The sequence below is a fragment of the Manis javanica genome, chromosome 10 (genome assembly GCF_040802235.1).
Source record: "Manis javanica isolate MJ-LG chromosome 10, MJ_LKY, whole genome shotgun sequence".
In the NCBI taxonomy this organism is placed as follows: domain Eukaryota; kingdom Metazoa; phylum Chordata; class Mammalia; order Pholidota; family Manidae; genus Manis; species Manis javanica.
In genome coordinates this window covers 43,031,689-43,054,323 of record NC_133165.1, presented here as the reverse complement: position 1 = coordinate 43,054,323, position 22,635 = coordinate 43,031,689, and the positions used below count along the sequence as shown (strand labels likewise).

The 22,635-nt window shown below is 40.7% G+C and overlaps 1 protein-coding gene across 13 annotated transcripts in view; it reads right to left on the bottom strand.

Moving 5' to 3' along the window:
• Positions 1–2,582: 2,582 nt before the first annotated feature.
• The window catches only part of PSPH (phosphoserine phosphatase), a 52,917-nt gene continuing 32,864 nt past the window's right edge, over positions 2,583–22,635 (bottom strand). For 2 of the 13 annotated variants that reach the window (XM_037002583.2, XM_073215250.1), the window contains 5 exons: positions 9,949–10,107; positions 9,121–9,255; positions 8,549–8,694; positions 7,474–7,622; positions 4,916–5,414 (listed from right to left, as the gene is read on the bottom strand). In XM_037002583.2, coding sequence (XP_036858478.1) covers positions 5,307–5,414; positions 7,474–7,622; positions 8,549–8,694; positions 9,121–9,255; positions 9,949–10,107 — 697 coding nt within the window. In that variant the 3' untranslated portion in view covers positions 4,916–5,306. Of the gene's footprint in view, positions 3,059–3,960; positions 4,050–4,915; positions 6,723–7,473; positions 7,623–8,548; positions 8,695–9,120; positions 9,256–9,948; positions 10,108–20,961; positions 21,202–21,871; positions 22,045–22,422; positions 22,464–22,635 lie in introns of those variants that run through there. The other 11 variants (XM_073215248.1, XM_017673861.3, XR_012122221.1 and 8 more) reach the window with 11 other exon arrangements.

Sequence of the window (22,635 nt, the reverse complement as noted above, 5' to 3'; positions counted from 1 at the left end):
TACAAAGTATGTGGACTTGTAAATGAAATAAACCCTGCACAAGTCAGGAATCTTCTATCATTTACTGGTATATTAGAGTTCTCCAGAGAAACTAAACCAATATATCTAGATGCAGAAACATATGAGGAGATTTATTATAAGAATTAGCTCACACAGTTAATGGAAGCCAAGAAGTCCTACAATCTTCCATCTGCCAGCTGGAGAATCAGAAAAACTAATGGAATAATTCTGTCCAAGTCCAGAGGCCTGAGTCAGGGAGCCAGTGGTGTAACGCCCAATCTGAAGTCAAAGGTCCAAGCACAAGAGCTCCAGTATCTGAAAGCAGAAGGATGTCTCAGCTCAAGGAGAGAGTGAATTTTCCCTTTGCCTTTTCCATTCAGGCCCCCAACAGATTGGATGATGCCTACCCACATTGGTGAGGGTGGATCTCTTTACTCAGTCTGTTGAATCAAATACTTACCTTACAGAAACACCCTTTCAAATACACCCAGAAATAGTGTTTCACCAGCTCTCAGGGCATCCCTTAGGCCAGTCAAGTGGACACAAAGTTAACTATCACAACTGGGCTCAAGGGCCTCCCTAAACTGCTTCATCCACCAATTACCCATCCCCAGGCCATTCAGTATCTGGTGAGCAGCAGAGTGTCCAGGTGCCAAATAGAATATGTAAGAACGTTTTCCTTTAGAAATAGTTTGCATCTTTTTATTTGCTCCTTAAAGGATCTTTTTGTTCAGAAAAGGATAGAGCAGTGAACTGAATCACTAAAATGGAATTCTTTCAGAGTACACCCTACTTTAGGAGAAGGAATTTCTGTCCTACTTAAGTCATTGGATTTCACAAGTCAGCCTTCCCCACACTGGGCTTTAGTCTTTATTCAGTTCAACAAATACTAAGTTTCTGTTACGTACTATAAGCACTAGGCACTTGGAACAAAACATGATCCCTGCCCTTGGGAAGCTTACCGTCCAGTGAAAGGAGACTGGCAATTAAAATATAACACTGTAAGTTATATGATATGGTAGACGTTGATAAATGCTACAGGGGAAGACAATAAAACAGGGTAATGGAAGTCAGGAATCTAAGGCTGGGCTGGGAAGGGCAGTATGTTTATTAAACATGTCAGAGTTGGCCTTGATGAAAAGCCGAGATTTAGGTGAAAAAAATTGAAGGAGATATGGAAGTTAGCAGTCTTGGGTTGGGGTGGGGGTGAGAAGGTGGATCCTTCCATGGAAGGGAATGGCTACAGGGCCCTAAGGCAGAGTCATGCCTGCTGGGCACTGGAGCAGCAGAGACCACTGTGGCTAGAAGAGGTGAGAGGGACAGCTTGGTGGAAGAAGAGGTCAAGGGGGCACAGGGCTGGATCAGTAGGGTCCATTGGGAAGACCCTGGCTTCTACTCTTAAGTGAGATGGGATATATTGGGAGGTTTTAAGGAGAGGATGGTATGATCTGACTTAGTTTTAAATGGTGGCTTGGACTAGGGGTAGCAGTACAAGTAGGAAGAATGGTCCTATTCTAAATATAGTTAGAGCCAACATGGTTTCACTTGGAACAATTGATTGTGGAGTGTGAATGAAAGAGAAACATTGAAAGTGACTAAGTTTTTGGCCTCAGCAACTAGAGGGAGGGGAAGACTGGAGGTGGAACGTATTTGGGGGAATGAAGATCAGGAATTCTATTTTGCTCATGTTGAGTTTGAGATATCTATGCAGATAACCAGGTAGAGATATCAGGTGGGCAGTTGGGTATATGAGTCTGAAATTGAGGAGAGGGGCATTACGTAGTATAAAATGTGTCTGGTCCAAGTTGGCCTGGAGGTAAAACATCTGTGAATTGTCTGCATGTAGGATTTAAAGTCTCACAGGGAGTGAGTATATAGAGAAGAGGACCAGGGTGAGGAGGAACCAGGAAGAAGGTGAGAAACCACCAGGGAAATAGGAAGAAACTCAAGGAAGTGGGTTATCATGAAAGCCGAGTAAAGAAAGCCCATCAAGGATGAGGTCACCTGGGTTAGTTACTGTGAAGCTGGGTTAGATGAGGTCTGAAGACTCATCATTAATTTGGTAACATGGGGGACACTGGCAACTTTTGACAGGAACATTCTATTATTAAACTCTATCACTTTATTATAGCTATTTTTGCCAATATGTCAAGTCCCTTAGTAGAATGAATTGGGTTATTTTTGTCCTACTATTAATTTTCACGGGCAGTAATCAAAATTCCTTACTTTCCATTCATGGGGAAAAGTCTGGTGAATATTACTTCAATAGCCAATTCATCTTTATCATTCACCCCTACTACCTTTAAAAGCTCTCTTGGGCCCACACTTTGCTTCTAACTTGATAGAACCTGCTTATTTTCCTTATCTTCATAGCTGCCTGTGAAAGATTCTTTTCTTCAATTGTACGTTAGCCTTCTTTATTTCTTATTAATCTATACTTTCAGTTTCTGGCTGGGGCATAATAGATGTTCAACAATATGCTTGGTGAAGGAAGAGAGGGGGAAATAAAAGGGAGGGAAAAAGGGAAGGAGGGAAAAGAGGATGGAGACTGTCAGTTCTAGTGATAAAATACATGGGACTCAGCAGGACAAGTGTCTTTATTCACAGTGTTTCTCATGCAAGTTCTAGAACTAAGAAATTAATAGGCTATGCCTAGATAAGCTCAGTAAAAACAATTCAAAAAACTATGAACATATACAGAAATATGCTTAGAGTTTGAAACCATGATCAGCAAAATACTAAACAGTCCTCTATTAACTAGTTCTAAAAGTAGTAATTTCTCCAGAGTTGACCATTTAAAATGAGACCACTTGCAGTTTTTGCAAAACTTGCCCTTCCATCCTCAGGAGTAAAATTTCCTGTACTGTATTAATATACATTAACACATGTGATCAAAGTGTTAATAAGTATTAGCTTTAGGTGGATTCTCCTGGCCCCAGTAAATTGTTAACTCTCTAGTAATGCATAAGATAAAGAACGCTGTGAAATCATTGGCTTGTCTTCCAGCTCTGAAAGTGACCTTGTAGCAGTCATTAACTTGTATGAGCTTGTTTCCCATCTGTTAAAAAAGAAGACAGAGGTATTACTGCTGACCTCAGGGTTGTGAGAATCACATGAGGAAACACGTGAAAACACCTTGGAAAATGTGGAAATAAGCAGCGTGACTTGTGGTCATATCCCTCCCCAAGTTTTCTGAACCTGATCATAAAGATTCTGAGGGTCATAGAGGCAAAAGCCATCATGTTTATGCCATCACTTCCTGAGCCCACCCACTTGACTGGAATCTCTTGCTTACTCCTGCCCCAGGACTAGAATGCTGTCCCTCACTCTTGGGGTGGCAGCTGGGTGAGCCTCTGTAGGTGTCATGGAGAAACATTTGTCTCCAGTAGAAGAGAGAGAATCACTATGACAGCAGCCAAACCAGAAAGGGGTTGGTGAGGAGCAGCTAAAGGCCATAGGGTTGTCTTTTTTTTTAAGGATATAAAAGCTTTGAGAGATTTCTCTTTCAATTACTACCATGACAAATTTCGGTACTTAACTTATGACCCCAATTCTTAACTTTTTCTGTTTACGTAAATGTTCATATCAGACTGAAAAATGGTGACACAAGGATAGGCAGCCATGTAACACCACCACCACTTTCTGATCCTGTTCCAGCATAACCATGTCCATAACTTCTGGGGAGCCATTCTGTCGCTGGGTCAAGTTCAGAATTATAAAAACATGAAAGAGGTTAGCACAGTTCCCCAACACAATAAAAAAGGATTGTGCATGCTGTCTTTGCAGCTTGCTGCCAGCTGGGCAGCCTATGGGCCAGAGGGGTTGTATAAATGGTATAAAAGGTTCAAGGCAGGTATCACCATTTCTCAGCAGATCAGACTCCTCTGAGCCAAATTCAACATGCACTTCCTGCCCAGGCCATTGCCCAGTGGATCGCAGGCTCTGACATCCTCCACCTACCCGCGGGCAGCTTGCTCCAGCTCATGCACAGTGGGCGATGGCCAAGGCGGAGGCAGTTGGGAGCGCTCTCAGACCTGGCGTGCCTGGTGCTGCCAGAGCACAGCATGGACAAAAGTAGAGACATCACAAAACCGCTTCTAGAAGAGTTACCAGTGAGCATTCATGGTCATGAAACAACCACCTCATTGTTTGTGGTCTCTTTTAAATGTTGCCAAACTTATTTCATGTCTCTCCTACAGAAGGAAATTTGATTCATCTGATTTGATTAATTTGACCAAGTAATTATCTGATTATTTGGCCAAATTTGATTATTCAGTTCAATTATAAATTTTTCAAATAATTTCCAATATTAAAGCCTCCCAGCCTTTTCTACAGAATTATCCAACAGTACCCACTGCACTCCTCTTCCTGAACTCTTTATCCTCCCCCATTGTTCCACGATGGAGGATATATCATCTTATACTTTCAAAGCATGTTCTGAAATTACCTTCTTGGCACTGCTCAGAATAAAAATGAACCTGGTTTTCAGGTCTTTCCAAGTCACCTTAAGAAAGAAATGGTTCATAAATGCTATTATAAGTTCTTAATTGATTTAGGGGAAAATGCTTTTTTTCATTTGGGATGAGTAAAGCTTTTTAGTTCTTTTACTTCAGGTAATGATCAATATCCATATTTGTAAGGCCAGCACATTTGTTTAAGGCTCCTTTTTTCTTAAGCCTTGGGAATATGCTCTATATGGTAGTTCCAAGTGGTAATAAAAGCACTTCCATCCCCCTAGTCCAGCAGTGCACTCAGAGCAAGAGTTGGTGGGTACTTGTGACGAGTACTATGTCCTGTGCTCAAGGGAATCTCAGCTCCTTATTTCTGCCAGGAGGTTGTTTCCACTCAAACACTTAGAATACTTTAAACATTGGATACTGAAATACATGATAGGCAGAATTGAAAACTCCACAAATCTGCTGATACATAAACTTTTATTTATATACCAGAGGGCAAACAATATTCACTTGAAGCTGCCTAATCCATATTTCCAATAGCAAAGGTATTTAATTTATGATCTACCTTTAAAAGGCTTCAAATAAAATACAGTTAGGCAAATACATAACAAATTCAGATTATAAAACTCTCCTTTCCAGGTAATTAATAGTCATAATAATACTGGAACTACAGTTTTAAAAAGTTTAGAAATTTTCTAGGAGCCCTGACTCTGGTTTACTTGGAAGTACACATACTCGGTACCAAATTTATATATTAAGGTGTAATAGGCAATTGCAAGCAAACAGTATCAAACTGTACAATTTAAAAAAATTAACCTTAAGTTGTTATGAGTTATATAAAAAGGTGTATTATTCTTCTAGTTCTCCCAAAAGCTCTGCAAAATCAGTGATGTACCATTCCGCATTGTCCTTTATTTGCTGCCTGATCACATTTCCTCCAAATCCAACAAAAACATCCTAAGGAGGAAAAAAAAGGAATTACTTTTTTTAAAAAGGCACAGCAGCAGCCTGGGGCAGTAAATATTTGAAAGAATAAACTACAGATAAGTGAGCCAAGCTCCCCTGTGCCTCCCCAGCCTTCCTGCCTCTTCCTGCCGGTGAATGAATGACTCAATGCACCGACTCCTGGGCTTCAAGGAGAGTTTAAACCCTGGTAAAACCAATACAATTGCTTACAAAGACAAAAATCACACCAAGTGGTGAATATCTGAGTTCTGTCTATGATGCAGTCACCCCCGGGCTGGGCTGTTGCCAAGAAGGAATATCAAAGAGAAGCCTGTGGTGCCTCAGGAATCCCCCTGACCGGGCATCAGGACCAGGGCGGCCCTGGTGGCCCTGGGTGCCCAGGGAGCTATGCTGTTCTGGCCTGAAGGAGAGGACAGCCCCAGTATTTTTGGCAGCACTCTAGTTTTCATCATTAAAATTACCCAAAGTTGCATTGGTTCATTAATTCCTATTAAGTGATACCTTCTTTTAGTCAATGATCTTTTAAAACAGTATTTTGTCTTTTCTGCCAGGATATAAACTGTGTGTGTGTATGTATGTATATATATATATATATATACATACATACACACACACACACACACACACACACACACACTCTCTAATTTTGGAAGGACAAATTCTCTTACTTGTCCTTTCTTTGCTTTTTTATTTTCATACCACACACAGAGAAAGAAAAACTAGATTCCCAGTTAAAATTAGCTTCCTAACTGAGCTTCCTGCCCCTGTGGTTGAACTTTCTGCATGCCAGTGCCAATTCGGCTGTCCTAACACTTTGACTATTTGCTTCTCTGTCCAGGAGCCTTCCGGGGCTTCCAGGACCTAGAGGAAACATGAAACTGGCTGGCAGGCAGGTCTTCAGCAATTGCTGGAGAGAAAGCCCACTCCTGCTCATCCTTCTCCACTGACCAGTCCAGGACTACACCTAGTTCACCCTCACTCTGCTCTGCTGCCTCCCCACCCTCCAGAAACCTCCTAAATCTTGCCAGGCCTTCACATGGTGGCTAACCTTCCTCTACATCACACCTTCCTCTGACCATCTTCAAGGGTTACACACCTGCGTACTCACCACTTTTCTCTTAGTTTGGCCAGGCCGTGTCAGCTGACTGGTATGGTCATCTAGAGTTTATAACTTTGTCATTTCTTGACGTTGGGACGGGAAGCTCCTTGAGAGGGCTCTGCATTGTATTTCTATGTATTCCTCATTAAACCAGCCCTATGTTCATTACTTAGTCAGCCTCAAAGTTGGTTGCAAATCATCTAAGAACATGTCAGTTTGAACTGACTCAAGTAATGTTAAAAGGATTCAAAATATTCTTTAACCACATATAATTAATCATTTACAAAGACAATTACTATTTTTAGATCTCAGGAAACTAGGTAACAAAAAGTTCACCACTATATTTTTGTTTCAGTTTTTCTTAAGTTAGAATGAGACAATAAAGGCAAAGTCCTATGTGAAATGAACACATTTGATATTTAAGACACTGACTGCATAGCATTTGTTTCCTGCTATTCTCAGAAAACAACATTAATTCAGAAGAATAAAATGGTACAGGTACCAGCCTCTGTCTCCCATTCAGTAAAAAGGAGAAGATAATATTTTACCTAACAGGCTATTATGAAAATTAAATGAGATAACATATGATGAAATAGTGTATCAAATACAAAAGAACATGAAAATTTCTGTTGCAGTTGTTAAGAGCTGTCTGTGATATTATTTGGGGAAATGAAGCTGAACTTTGTTGAGCAAACACCTGGGCTAAGAGGTGGCAGCCGTGCTACAGGTACAGGGGTTGTAAAGTTTTAAAGGTTTTTTTTAGTTCCCTATTCACAACCTTTCTTGGCTTTGCAAAAAGTCACTTGACTTATTGAAATTGAATTTATTTATCTTATTTTTTATTTTATAATGATAGTTAGATGGCTTTAACTCTCACCAGTCTTACCGAGTTCTAAATCAACTATCTAAAACAAAAGTACAATCAGAAAAAACAGCATGCTTAATACATACAGCAGGAGGACAGGCTTCCATGTCTGTGGCTCCATCTCCAATCATGACTATTTTCTTAAAATGAAATTTGTCCTTTAAAAGTTTAATAACTTTTCCTTTCCCACCAGATTCAGCTGTTGGCTGCATCTCATCAAAACCGGCATATTCACCTTAAAAGGGCAGTTAAGAAAGTGTTAAGGATTCACAGAATTTTATCCATAGGGCCAGGTCTTTGCAGAGATGATATCCTCATTTAAATGTCACTAAAAATGCCCTGTGTAAAGTGACATAGCCTGGACTTCCACACCTATTCTTCAGAATACACAAGCTTTGCTTTTAAATTAAAAATACCTCTCCTCAAGCTGCCTCCTTTAAGTTATAAGTACCTTGGGGTAAATTAGTGTAGTAATTCTCAAACCTTGGTGAGGTGGCAGAATATCATGAACAGTTAAAATAAGTTCATTTTTAATTTTTTTAAAATAAGTTAATTTTTATTTAATCTAAGAGGAGATCCCAACTTATATTTGATCAGTCATTTTAATTCTTACAGTAAGCACCACACTCATTCTCTACTTCTGTTTTTAATTATCTCTATCTATAGACCCTTCAAAAGTGCTGTATGAACATAAATAAAAAATTTCAAATTAATATTATTTGGTCTTAAGGATGTCAGACACCCCGTGATGTGACTGCAGACATCTTGAGATCACAGAAAACCACAGCTTCGGCTGTGTGGTGGTCCAGAGGGGCCAGGAGGCACCTCCAAGGCCAGCTACAATGTAGTGACTCTGGTTCAAATACATGAGAGCTCTCATAAAGCTGAAATACAATGAATAACAAAGTAAGTCATGTGGTGGTTACATAGGAATTAGCATTTTACAAAGTGCAGACATTTACACACAGAGATGGTTGTGTGGACACTAAAGCTAGAAGAGATGATGACCTTGTCAAGCAAAAGATGTCAGTCAAGAGAATCCTTTAGCTCAATGTTTTACTCTGATGCCACTTTGCTTAAGTTGCATTCTAAGAGACATTACCTAGGATATTTGATACTAAAATTATTAAGAAAGGGAAAATGTTACCATTAAAGTCTTACCATTAAAGTAGAACTTCAGCCTATTGGCAAATACATTGGTTGATGGGATATTCAGCTTTGAAGCAACATGCTCTACAATGCTCCTAAAACCACCAGATATTAGGAAAACCTGAATGTTTCGCTCTTGTAGGCTACTTACTAGCTCCCTGCAAAAATGAAACATAGAGTACAAACACTGATTAGTATAAAAGAGGAAACATGAAGCATGAAAAGGAAACTAAAATGTTTGTTTTTCTCCTATATATATATTTGCCCGACATACACTGGACAAGGTGTATTGCCTGGTAAATGTTTCAAATGTTTTTCTAAATGTACTTAGAAATTAATAGGTGGAGTTTGACTGCTTTAGGAAACCATTCTGTGGCTCTGTTCTGCCCACGGGCCAAGAAACACTTGATGATGGGGAGTCTAGCTTTCCCCGGGTAGAGAGGGAAGGCAGACATGGCCAGGACCAACCAGACAAGACCATATGGAAGTGCTGAAATGACCACACAGAGGGGAGCACTAAAGCAATGGTGACACACACACCCCAATACAGGCACTGCCAGACAACACCCAGACAGTGCTCTTACCTTATGCCGGGAGTTAGGTGTGGGGGGTGCTCTGCTAGGAGCCTTTGCACCTGTTCCCTGGAGGGCTGGATCAGAGCCAGTCGCTCAGTGAGGGCAGCCTTGAAAGGCACTGCCCCACCCATGGCTCGCCGTGTCCTAGAAGGAAGAGCTGACTGTCAAGCCAGCCAAGTCAGTTGTCCTGGGAGCTTACCTGCTTAACCCCCCAACTCCTTCAACAGGCACCCACGCAGAAAGGGCTGCCTCAAACCGCACTGCACGAGTGATAAGCTACAACGCCATGAGGGCTAGGCTGGGGATAAGCAACTGAGAGTTTGCTTGAGAATCACATTACTATTTTGGGGCCATGTCTCGCACCAAATGCAGCTGAACATGAAATGGTCCATGGCCTGGTGACCGCAGGCAGCACTAGGGAGAGGGGGGAGAAAGGGCATCTACCAAGAGACTGAACCAAAGCTAACTTCCCAGCAAACTGCCTAAGCCACATTTTCACCATGACATGAAGCACTGGACAGAAATGCAGGACTTGGTGACCCCTTCAGATCATCTTCTTTGGTTAGTTATGCTCACCGTTCCCTGACCAGGCTAATAGCATGTCACCCAGATTGGTTTGTCAGAGGCAACCATTTTTTTGCCATAAATATTTATCAAAGGGCGGATTGGATGATGTACACACATTCAGTTCTAAGGGACAGAAGAAAAAGCCTAGTGCCCGTGTTTCATAGCCAGGGACTGAAAATGAAGGAATTGTGTCTTTGGTTCTGCATGTCATCCAAAAGTCACTCTCCTTTGCCATTCTGTATCATTAAAGTGAATAAAAATTGTTCCTACATTTCTGACACAGCATCCTCAACTCCACAGAATTTGGCCAGCTCATCAATTCCTTCTTCTCTGATGACTGTGCTGTCAACATCAAAGCATACAGCATCAGCGGAACAGAAAAGTTTTCTCAGCTCTGAATGGGATACCATCCTTGGAAGAATTTTCCTCCTACAATAGCAAATGATAAATATATTTAAATACCCACGATCATAAAAATGTCCAACACTGCCTACTGATACCAATGTACTTTGATAAGTATCAAAGTCAGTGTAATCCATATTAACATGTACCCATGGACTCTCATTTTTTAACACAAATTAAGCACCTTCTAAATGTCAGGCTCTGGGACCAAAAGATGAACAAGACCAAGCTCTGTTCCCAGAATCTTAGTGTAGTGAAGGCACCAACCTGTAAATACATTGATGTTCACCAATGTTCAACTATTTTTGACTAATAATTATAGCAAAAACAGAAATGTGCATACTACTATGGGCACACAGAGAAAATGTTTAACCTTATCTATGAAACAGGGCTTCCAGGAGACACAAGCATATAAGCTGAATCTTACAGGGTAAGTGGCCTTCTGAGAGGGATCTCAAAGGGCAGGATATCAATTTGGTGTTCTCTGGGAGAAGGGAGAGAGATGGAGGCCAGAAAAAGAGGGTAGTGGTGGCAGAGGGAAGAGCATGAGAAGAGTGGTGAGAAGGAAGAATGAGGGGTGACATGCTGAAAGCTACCTCTGGGCTTAGTCCAGCTGTTGGGAGAGTTCATCCCAAGTAGGGCCTTGAGCCAGGCCAAGGAGTTAGGATTTTAAATTCTGGGTAGTGGGAAATCTTGGAAGGTTTTATGCCTCAGAAGAGAGGTCAGCGCTAAAAAAACGTACTTTTTGTTTGAGGGCGTGGCCCACAGAAAGTCACCAGAGAATGTGGAGAGAGGGGAAAAAGAAGAAGGTTGAGGACTGAACTTACAGGAATGAAAACTTCAGGTCAGGAGCCTGGGAAAGGAAGTGAAAAGGAGAGGTCACAGGAAGAGACTCGGAGAGACCAAGACCACAATATTGCAGAAGCTGTAGAAGACAGAGTTTCAAAAGGAATTTTGAGGGTACTTTTTAGTTTTAAAGAAAATCATTGCATGAGAATCATGGAGGTGAACAGGATCCAGAGGTCGCCTAGACTAGTCCCACCCAAGAGACTAAACAGGTCGTGTACAAGGCCACACAGATGATACAAATAATCGACATTTAGAATAGACATTGACTGAAAACACACTCAAAGAAGCTGGCCAACCCACTTCATAGCTGATTCCTAACTAACCTGCATTTGGCAGACCTGGAAAAAATATCTTTTAAACCAAGGGTAGGCAAATATAGCCTGTAGGAAGAAATCCACCCTGTCACCTGTTTTTGTAAGGCCTATGAAGTACGAATGGCTTTTACTTTCTAAATAGTTGGAAAAAATCAAGAATAAAATACTGCGACACAAGAAAATTACATGAAATTCAAAATTGAACACCCATAATAAAGTTCTACTAGAACACATTCGTGTTCATTTGTTTACATGTCTATAGCTGCTTGCCCACTACAACAGATGAGTTGAGTAGCTGCAACACCACTGTATGTCCTACAAAGCCTAAAATATTTACTATCTAGCCCTTTACAGAAAAAATTGCCAACCCTTGTTTGGAGCTCTTACAAGAAAGTATTCCAAATAGGAAAATATGAGTTTCATTGGACACCCACTAAAAAGGGGAAAGAGAAGGTGAAATTAATAAATCCAGTTAAATAATATCATCTCAAATGCTGTACTAACATTATCAATCTAAACATGAAAGAAGTTTCCATTTAATACAAAACTATTTTAAAAAACATGAATATGAAATATATATGCTACTGGTTACCTACAATCTGTAATTTTCCTCCATCATCATGCTCTTGTTCAAGCTGATCCCTCAACTTAGAGGACTGACTTCACAAGTTCATATATTGTCCCCTCTCTGAGACTAAGTTCCATTGGTTGGTTCTCTTCTGTTCTCTTAATGTTGCAATGACAGCCAGATGCAAGAGATGCACAGGGTAAGGTTATGTAGGAAAAGGCTTAGAGCTTCCATGCCCTCTCCAGACATGCCACTCAACTTGCACCTCCATGCAAGGAAGCTTCCAACCTGAAGCTCTCCACACCCCATCCTTTCGGAATTTTTATGGGGATTTTATGAAGGCTTGGTTGATTAAATCACTGGCCATTGGTGACTAAACTGAACCTGTAGCTCATCTGAAAGTTTCAACCCTCTAATACCTGGTTGGCTCTCCCAGCAAACAGGCACCATCTTTACTGTGATCCAAAAGTCCCCTCAATAACATAACAAGAGACACTCTTATTGCTCTCATCACGGGAAATCCCAAGGATTTTAGGAGCTGGGTGCCAGAAATGGGGACAAAACCAAGTATGTTTTTTATTAACCATATCATAATGACACCCACACACTTCCATCTTCCCTCATATCTCAAAGCAAATCATATCATTTCATACAAAAATATTTCAGTATGCAATTTATAAAAGGTAAAGACTTCTTTTTAACATAGTCATTTGCATTTTAATTTTAACTGTACTATATCTGCCTGTATTCAGGTCTGGCTGCTCAGGATTCTAGAATCAAATCAGATTAAAACTTAATGATATCAGATCTTATGATGCCCTTGCCAATCCATTCCCCATCATTAGCATATAAATTAGCATAATGTCTCTGTTATTCAATTTGTGTATATGCCCTTCATGATTTGGATCCTACCTATTTCACCAATCTATTCTCATTGCTCTTCTCCCCCTACAAATACACACATACACACACAACTTATGCTCAAGGAATACAGAAGACTTCTTGTTCCTTAAATGCGTCATGGTTTTTCATTCCTCTAAGTCTTTGCAAATGCTGTTCCCTCTGCCTGAAATCACCTAATCCCTTATGTCTAATGAGCAAAATCCTACTTATTCTCCAAATTAAATACCCTTCCCTGTACTACACTATTTCCTTTCTATGCCCCCCTACTCAGAGAATCAATTAATCAATCACTTCTATTCCTCTCCTAGGATGTGAGTTCCTTGAGGAGGACCATGGCTGAATTATCTATCTCATTTTCCAGCACTCAGTAGGTGTTAAGTAAATGTTTCAAGAAATAGAGCTGAATCTAAGCAGTTTTTGAAAACTCAGCATGGAACTGAGTAGATTATCATCCTCAAGAAAATTCCAATTTAGTGTGCTATTAGCCTGAAATTAAAATCCTTAGCCAGTAATGATGTGCTATACTAAAGAAACAAAATCAACATCATAGATCTTGAAGTTGGAAGAAACAAAGCCATCACAAGTCTGATCACATGCCTTTCTGCAGGAATGATATTAATGTACCCATTTCACAGATTACCTAAAAGAGGTATAAGGAGTGAAATGCTTTACCCAAGAGTACACAGCAACTAAGTGATGGCTAAAGGACAAAATTTGAATCTCAAATGCATGAGACAGCATAAAAAAGGTGGATAAATAGAGCAGAACTAAATAATGTTAAGCATTGATAAGAACCTAACACAGATCCAAGAAATGTCAGATTTTCATCAAGAATTCAGACCAAAGTTCTGCAAGCTGGACAACACTAGATGATGATTCCCTAACAGTGAAAGAAGAAAGTCTGCACATTCTTTGGGAGACCAGCAGATAGAAACAGATTTCAAAAATCTTCACATTCCCACCAAGGCAGGGAACTCCAAGGAGCTCATGTAACACTCTCTCTGTGGCTCAGAAACCACCTATTTGGCTCTGGCCCAGAAGAAATCAACCTAATTCACATTACATGGTTAGGCAGGCTCACTATAAAAGCCTAGAAGACAGCAGTCTATCAGCAGAGAAGCAGTGCTTAATGTAATGCAATTCCACTGAGCACAAACAAGGAGCCCTATGTAAATGTAGAGAAAGCCAGGAACAGACAGACAAATGATGTATGAGGAGCTAAAGTGAGATAAACAGGATCGGCTGAAGAATCTTTTAAGAATATGCATGAGTTAATACAACATAACAAAGATGGGCAATTTTCCTGCGAAGACTGACAGGCTCCTGGAGCCTCAACATTAGTAAGAAAGCACTGCCAGCCCATGCTGCCACCTGTGCCTGGCAGAGAATCTGAGAAGTACAGAACAGTCACCATCTTCAAGAGGTTTCCAGGCTCACTGAGATGATTAGACAAATCACTATTGCCCATGTTGGAAAAGAGACTTGAGCCTCTTTCAAACCACCGATACCAGCTATAGTTATAACCAGACATCAGCCTCGAATATGAAAGGGAATGCACATTTCCTCAAATAAAATAAGGAATGATTTCCGTCTCCCCCAGTGAACACTAGTGGCCTGCTCACTCATGACCCAGAATTGCCAGCACGTGACTCCTGAGCTGCGCTGTGGTTCCTAAGGCAAAGAAAATAGGATGTTAGAGAGAAACATTACATTGGACTTACTTGGAAAGCCGATACATTCTCCACACCCTTCCTAAGAGACAGAACTGGATTGCATGACCTTAACTTTTACCCACGAAATGCTCATTGCCAGGAGATATGCCCTCTACCCCTCCGGTGACTCGGATTCCAAACCCCTGCTTAGACATCAGAGCAAACTCATCCTTAGTCTCTTTCAGCGCTTCCCAACCAGCACTGCTACACCCTCTGCCTCTGTTCACTTCTGGGTCCCTCTTTTTCCCATGTTCTCCACCAGGAGTGACTCACAACTCATACATACTCAAAATTCTCACAGGTACAGGGGGAAAAAGTCTGTTGAGTAAGTTCAGTTGTTTCAAAGTAAATTGTGTACATAAGAATTTCACACAAAGAAAAATCTTTGCTAGAGAATGGACTCTGGATCCCTCACATCTGGCCTTTGGGGGCTGGGGGACAGGACTAGGGGTGGAAGAAATCCTGGTAGAAGGGTCTGTGCTTAGACATGGCAGCTCTGAGACCCCATCCCGACCTCTGAACCACTGCTTTCAGTGGCTCACAACAGGACTCTTGCCCGCTGGGCACCCAAACTGGTCAGTCTTAGGAAAGCAGAAGGCCAAATGGTAGAGAAGCACTGCTAACCACCCCTTCTCACCCCCAGCTCCAGAAGTAAAAAAGCAAGTTTTCCTCCAGGGCCAGTCGTAGAAGGTCTGATTTTGGATAAAAGGACAAAACCTCCTCACCCAAATTCTCTCTTAACTTCTCCATCTACTGTACCTCACAAGCAGCATGATGGAATCTGAGAAGCTTCTAGATCAGAGAAGAGTCAGAGAGCCTCCCTGTAACTAGGACTAGGGTTCCTAGCCAGTATATTTATTGTACATTTTATGATTTAAAAAAAAAACAGCTATTCTTTGGAAAACCTGAGATTATGTGTATGCCACATAGGTTACAGCGATTTTTTTTATTCAGGTGAAGAGTAAACTGCTAACCAATGGACATATAACAATGACAACCACAACAGCAAAAGACAAATCAGTCTCATGTTTCTCCAGTGCTGGACACCTAGGAGATGATGCTCTGTTCCTGCTTCTTCCCTAAATAAAAATGTAGCATAAAGTTCTGACTATAAATTTCTTTTGAAAAGATCTTATGAGTTCTGCAAGAGCAATAGCCTAGAAAGAGAGAATGAGGAAATGGACATCAGGGTCCAGGCAAATGAGAAGAAAGAGAGAAACTGTCTCCCTCCTAGAAGGGCCGGTACGAGGAAGGGTCAGATGAAAAGTCCCATTAGACCTCTTCCCCTGGGAAACACTTGGCTTCTGTGTCCTTCAAGCGCAGCAGAGGAGGAAACACACTCTCTTCTGTGGCTTTAATTCTGTAAAAGCTTCAGGTCTGACAGGAAATCACCTACACCTGGTTAGCAGAGCACAAAGGAAAGGGAAATGGAAGAGGATCCATTGGGAAAATAAAATGCAAATATAGAGAAGCCACTCAGGTCCGTTACCAACTCTACAAAGCCGTCCGTGCTGTCTTCAAAACAAGGGGACAAAGTCAAAGACGCTCCCCAAACAGAGGAGTCCTGCTGCCTGATAACAAGGGAACAAAGCCAGTAACTTTAAACTATGATCCTGATAATTAAAACTGTAAATATAAGTGGATAACGGTGCTAAATCTCAGAAGAAAAATAAAGATAAAACAGTTAAGGACATGAGGCAAGAAAAAGCAAACTAGAGATTGAAAAGAAAGGGAGCCAGAATAGAAATGAATAATTCTCAAGGTTCAAATGCAGTCCATTCTGAACGCAGAAAAGGTTCAAAGTACCTTTTTCTCACCATGTCACACAGGACAATTCTCCTGTGAAGGAGGAACAGTACGAGGGGGTGCAAATCCAGCATTTCATTCCCACTCTTTTGGGCATAGCTGACTTCTGCAGGTGTTCTGAATCCCACCCCACCACCAGCCAGAGAGAGCTGCAGCCCAGAGGCGCCACCCCCAAAGCTGCTGCTGCTAGGAGAGGAACCACTGTCCAGAATGCCAGGATGTGTTTCCAATTTGCTTCTTTAATATAGTTCACTCCATCTCCTTGGATGCCATTTACATCTAAGAGATAATTGTTTTAATTACAAAGGCCTGCCCTGTTTCTCTTCTACTTGGGAATTCATACATTGCTACTTGGCTTCTTTTCAATCAGGCATGTATTAAATCATTTGAAAATTTAAGAAGTTGTTTTGTTTCATCAAAATGAAAATGACAAGACTATAATCATTATTACACTGAAATCATACCTGGTAGTTGTAATAAAATATAGAAATCTTCACATTTACATTCTTCCCTAACTTGCAGTCCAATGCCAAAAATGCACTCGAAATGAATCAACCTAAACACAAAAGCTAAAACTATAAAATTTCTGAAACACAGGAGAAAATTTTTACAACTGTGGTAGGCAGACTCTAAAATGGCCCCCAGTGACTGGCCTCATGGTGTTCCATCCCTTCTGTGACCTCTTGCCATTGACTGTGAGCTGGATTTAGTGACTCTCTTCCAGTAAATAGAATGAGGCAGAGGTGATGGAATATCACTTGCAAGATTATACTGTGAATCAAATAAGTGCATATATAACTGTGCTATCTGAATAGCTCTATGGATTGTGCCAGTGTCAGTTCCTTGAGACACTGGCCTCAGGGAAAGGGACATGGGGGAAGGACGAATGCATGAGACTTCCCTTTATATTTCTTTCCAATTTCCTATGAATCCTTAATTATTTCAAATTATTTTAAAATAAAAACAGCTGCTTTTTTTTTCAAATGAATTAATCTCAAAAACAAAACAAAAGAAGAACATGGCTTCCATCTTGTCCATTGCTCTCACACTTTGCTCTGAGGGAAGGCAGCTGCCATATTGGTAGCTGCCCTACGGAGAGGCACATGTGGCAGAACTGAGGGGGCCTCCAACAAACAGCCAGTGAGGAACCCAGGCCCACAGTCCAACAACCCACAAGGAACTGAATCCTGCTGACGACCATGGGAGTGGGCTAGGAAGCAGATCCTCCCCAATGAAGAATTCAGAGAAGTTGATCTTGGCCAACTGCAACCTCTTAAGAGACTATAAACCAGAACCACCCAATCAAGCTGCTCCCAGTTTTTGACCCAAAGAAACTGAAAAAATAAATGTTTGTTGTTTTAAGCTGCTGAGTTTTGGGGTAATTTGTCATACAGCAATAGAGAGCTAATGTAACAACCTTGAGGTAGGCAAAATTTTCTTAAAGAAACCCAAAAGGCATGAATAATAAAAGGAAAAAGCGATAGACTGGACTTCATCAAAATTTAAAACTTTTGCTCTTCAAAAGATACCATTATGAAAAAAGAAAAAGAAAAGGCAAGCCACAGAATGGGAGAAAATATTCACAGTACGTGTATTTGTAAAAGAACAGTACTCAAAATAAAGAACTCTTACAACTCAATAATAAGACAACCTGTTAAGACGTGAGCAAATGATTTAAATAGACATTTCAAAAAGATTACAAAATAAACTCAAGAATGACTAAAATAAAAAAAGATTGACAATACCAATGATTGGTAAGGACATGGAACAACTGGAACTCTTCTACATTGCTGGGAATGTAAAATGGTACCACAGTTCGGAAAACAGTTTGGCGATTTCTTATAAAGTTAAACATATGCTTACCATAAGACTCAGCAATCTCACTCCTGGAGATTTATCCAAGAGAAATGAAAATATGTTCATAGCAGCTTTATTTGTGATAGCCCAAAACTAGAATGCCCATCATAGATAAATGGATAAACAACTTGTGGTATATCCTTACAACAGAACTCAGCAAAAAGGAATGAATTACTGATACACTTTATGATATAGACAAGTATAAAAAACATACTGAGCATAAGAAGCCAGACATAAAAGAGTGCATAAAACATGATTCCATTTATATGAAACCCTAGAAAATACAAATCAATGCTATAATAAAAAAATCAGGTCACTAGGGATAGGCGTGAGGAACCTGACTATACAGAGGCCCTAGGAACTTTCAGGGGTGAAGGAAGTGTTCTATTCTGGTGGTGATTATAGATGTGTATAAAATTGTCAAGGATCATCAAAATGTATACTTAAATTGGGTATATATTACTGCATTAAATTATACATCAATAAAACATCAGCTTAAAAAATACTGTTAGGAAGGACACTAACAAATGGAAACTCATCCCATGTTCTTGGCTGGGAAGAATTAATATTGTCCAAATGGCCATCCTGCCTAAAGCAATCTACAGATTCAATGCAATACCTATCAAAATATCAACAGCATTCTTCAACGAACTGGAACAAATAGTTTTAAAATTCATATGGAACCACAAAAGTTATGGAATAGCCAAAGCAATCCTGAGAAGGAAGAATAAAGCAGGGGGGATCTCACTTCCCAACTTCAAGCTCTACTACAAAGCCACAGTGATCAAGACAATTTGGTACCAGCATAAGAACAGACCCATAGACTAGTGAAACAGAATAGAGTCCAGGTATTAACCCAAACATATATGGTCAATTAATATATGATAAAGGAGCCATGGACATACAATGGGGAAATGACAGCCTCTTCAACAGCTGGTGTTGGCAAAACTGGACAGCTACATGTAAGAGAATGAAACTGGATCATTGTCTAATCCCATACACAGAAGTAAATTCGAAATGGATCAAAGACCTGAATGTAAGTCATGAAACCATAGGCAAAAATCTCTTGGACATAAACATAAGCAATTTCTTCATGAACATATCTCCACGGGGAAGGGAAACAAAAGCAAAAATGAACAAGTGGGACTATATCAAGCTGAAAAGCTTCTGTACAGCAAAGGTCACCATCAATAGAACAAAAAGGCATCCTACAGTATGGGAGAATATATTCATAAATGACAGATCCGATAAAGGGTTGACAACCAAAATACATAAAGAGCTCACGCACCTCAACAAACAAAAAGCAAATAATCCAATTAAAAAATGGGCAGAGGATCTGAACAGACACTTCTCCAAAGAAGAAATTCAGATGGCCAACAGACATATGAAAAGATGCTCCACATCGCTAGTCATCAGAGAAATGAAAATTAAAACCACAATGAGATATTACCTCAATAAGACTCCACCATCCAATAAGGATTGCCACCATCCAAAAGACAAACAACAACAAATGTTGGCAAAGATGTGGAGAAAGGGGAACCCTCCTACACTGCTGGTGGGAATGTAAATTAGTTCAGCCATTGTGGAAAGCAGTATGGAGGTTCCTTAAAAAACTCAAAATAGAAATACCATTTGACCCAGGAATTCCACTCTTAGGAATTTACCCTAAGAATGCAGCAGCCCAGTTTGAAAAAGACAGGTGCACCCCTATGTTTATCGCAGCACTGTTTACAATAGCCAAGAAATGGAAGCAACCTAAGTGTCCATCAGTAGATGAATGGGTAAAGAAGATGTGGTACATATACACAATGAAATATTATTCAGCCATAAGAAGAAAACAAATTCTACCATTTGCAGCAACCTGGATGGAGCTAGAGGATATTATGCTCAGTGAAATAAGCCAGGTGGAGAAAGACAAGTATCAAATGATTTCACTCATCTGTGGAGTATAAAAAAAAACTGAAGAGCAAAACAGCAGCAGACTTACAGAACCCAAGAATGGACTGACAGTTACCAAAGGTAAAGGGACTGGGGAGGGTGGGGGAGAAAGGGGGCATTATGGTTAGCAGTGTATAATGTGGGGAAGGGGCACGGGGAGGGCTGTACAACACAGAAAAGACAAGTAGTGATTCTACAGCATCTTACTATGCTGACGGGCCGTGACTGTAATGGGGTATGTGGGGGGGACTTGGTGATGGGGGGAGTCTAGTAAACATAATGTTCCTCATGTAATTGTAGATTAATGATAGCAAAAAAAAAATTAAGCATATATCAAATTATTTGAAAGTTTAAAACATTCAGACTACTTTATTTCACCATCATGAAAGTGACAGGACTACGATCTTTATTATACTGAAAACATACCAGGCAGTTGTAATAAAGAGAAATCCTGATTTTATTATTTTCTTCTCTGATCCTCATTTCAGTACCGGTCAGTCAAATATTTAAAGTGCAAACTACAATGTGCAACTCAGATGTAAGAAAATAAAGTAAGTAACTTTAATGAATGAATGATTTCTCTACTTGAAGATGTTTACAACAATGTATCTGGTAAGTACTTTTGGAAATTAATTCTAATTGAAAAGAAGATAGCAAAATCAGACACTCCAACTCTAAATTTCGGAGATACTCCTAATCTCATACTAATGCAGGATTGCATCATTCATTCATGCTGTTTGGTAAAAGGCAGCAGTGGAATAAAACAAGTGAAAACTACTCAGAAATAAAAGAAAGCCTTGAAGTCCCGTGAAATAGTTTACCTACCCCTATTAAGACAAATACATGTAGAACCACAGAGGCCCCCGGGTGTGGGAAAGGCACACAGTAAATCAGAAAGTTGGGTGCTTGGAGATAAACGCATGCCCAGACTTACCCGGGCGCTGCTCCTTCCTGGGCCGCCGTCACCGCCTCCAGCGCCCCCGCGACTGCAACCTTCCGATTGCAGGGGCAGCGGTCCGCCGCGACGTTCGGGCGCGGAGTTCCGAGGGCGGCGACTTGTGCAGACCCGCACAGCCTTTACCAAACAGGAACAGGAGACCTGCTGATGAGTGAGGCGGCTTCTGATCGGTTTTGCAAGTGTTTTTCTAACCTAGAGACTGCAGATATTCGCTCTGCAGAGCCAAGCTGGGAAGAAGCCTGGGCCCCGCCCCGGGGAGGGGCTCCCTGGGCCCGCCCCGTCCTCCCTCGGGGATTCGGGCCCGCAGACCTAGACGCGCTCTCGGCTGAGGTCGCGTCATGGCAAAGCCGCGACCGCACCTCCTCAATTTAGCCAAGGAGCAAAAGCGCTGCGGACCTTCAGAAGAGCCCTCTACCGCCCCCACCGCTGGGGGTAAGGATATGTGAAAGAAGCGAGGGAACTCTGCGCTGATTTTGCAAGTAACGAAAGCCCCTGAGGAGCCTTTTTGAAATCCACGTTTGACATTACGGTCTTATAGAAATGTAGGTCCCAAGAGAACCTCAGAAACTACTTATATTCGCAACTAAAATGCAGAAAACCATGAGTGACAAAATGAATCTTTGCACACACACACCCTTTTCTGTCATCTTTTTTTTATAGGTTCATTTGCAGAGCTGCTTTAACGTCGACTACAGTAAATAAGGGGTGATTGCCCCCAAACATATACCTTTGGGTGCAGCGGCTGGAACTGGGCAGTGAAGTCCCACCCTAACCCAACCCTGCAACCTCAGATGCTGCCAATTAGCTCTGTAGACTCCCTCCAAGCTGGTCCCTCAGGCTCTGGAGATGCAACTGCTGGAACAGGGCACTTGGACGCAGCACCTACCCTCTGTCACAGAACCTCAAAAACCACAATTCTATCCGGAAACAAGAGTCCTGATGCTCTTTGGTCAGATGTACCCTTTGCAGTTCAATATTCTCAGATTTCAGTAGTAAGCAAATGTTTGCAGGTTTGGGGCACAGCCACTTTAATTTCTCCCAGATATGCCAGAGAGTATTCTGATGAAGGATAGAGGAGAAATTTTGATGTTTGAAATATAAGGCAAAACATTAAACAATTAATAGGGGAAAGAAAACAAGGGGGTCTAAAGTAACAATCTAGTCATGAACCTCTTGTATTTCGTAGTAATTTAGAAATAAGTATAATAAAGGAAACAAGATGTTAAACACCAAAAGTATAAATGGTAATTGAGAGTTTATTTCAATGGGGAAAAAAAACAAGTACAATAAACTGAAAGTAGAAAAGTTCATTTTTGTTATTCATATTTCATAGATGTTTAATATTAAATTGATTTCAAATAAAAAATTTATACTAAGCAAAATCTTGTCTGCTACTCATGGTCCTTGTATGCACCTCACATTCACACGTGTACTTACCCATGTGGGCTCCAGATGGCAGTCTTGTAAATACTGTTTACCTAGAGCACATAACACATTTTTTAAAAAGTCCAAAGGAAGCTAAATAGGTGGTCACAACCACTTGTAACTAACAATCAGGAAGTAATCTTGCCAGACAAAGCATAACTATATAAACAAATTATTATATGCCTCATTATTATTCTTCTGGAATAATGTTAAATAGCACACATG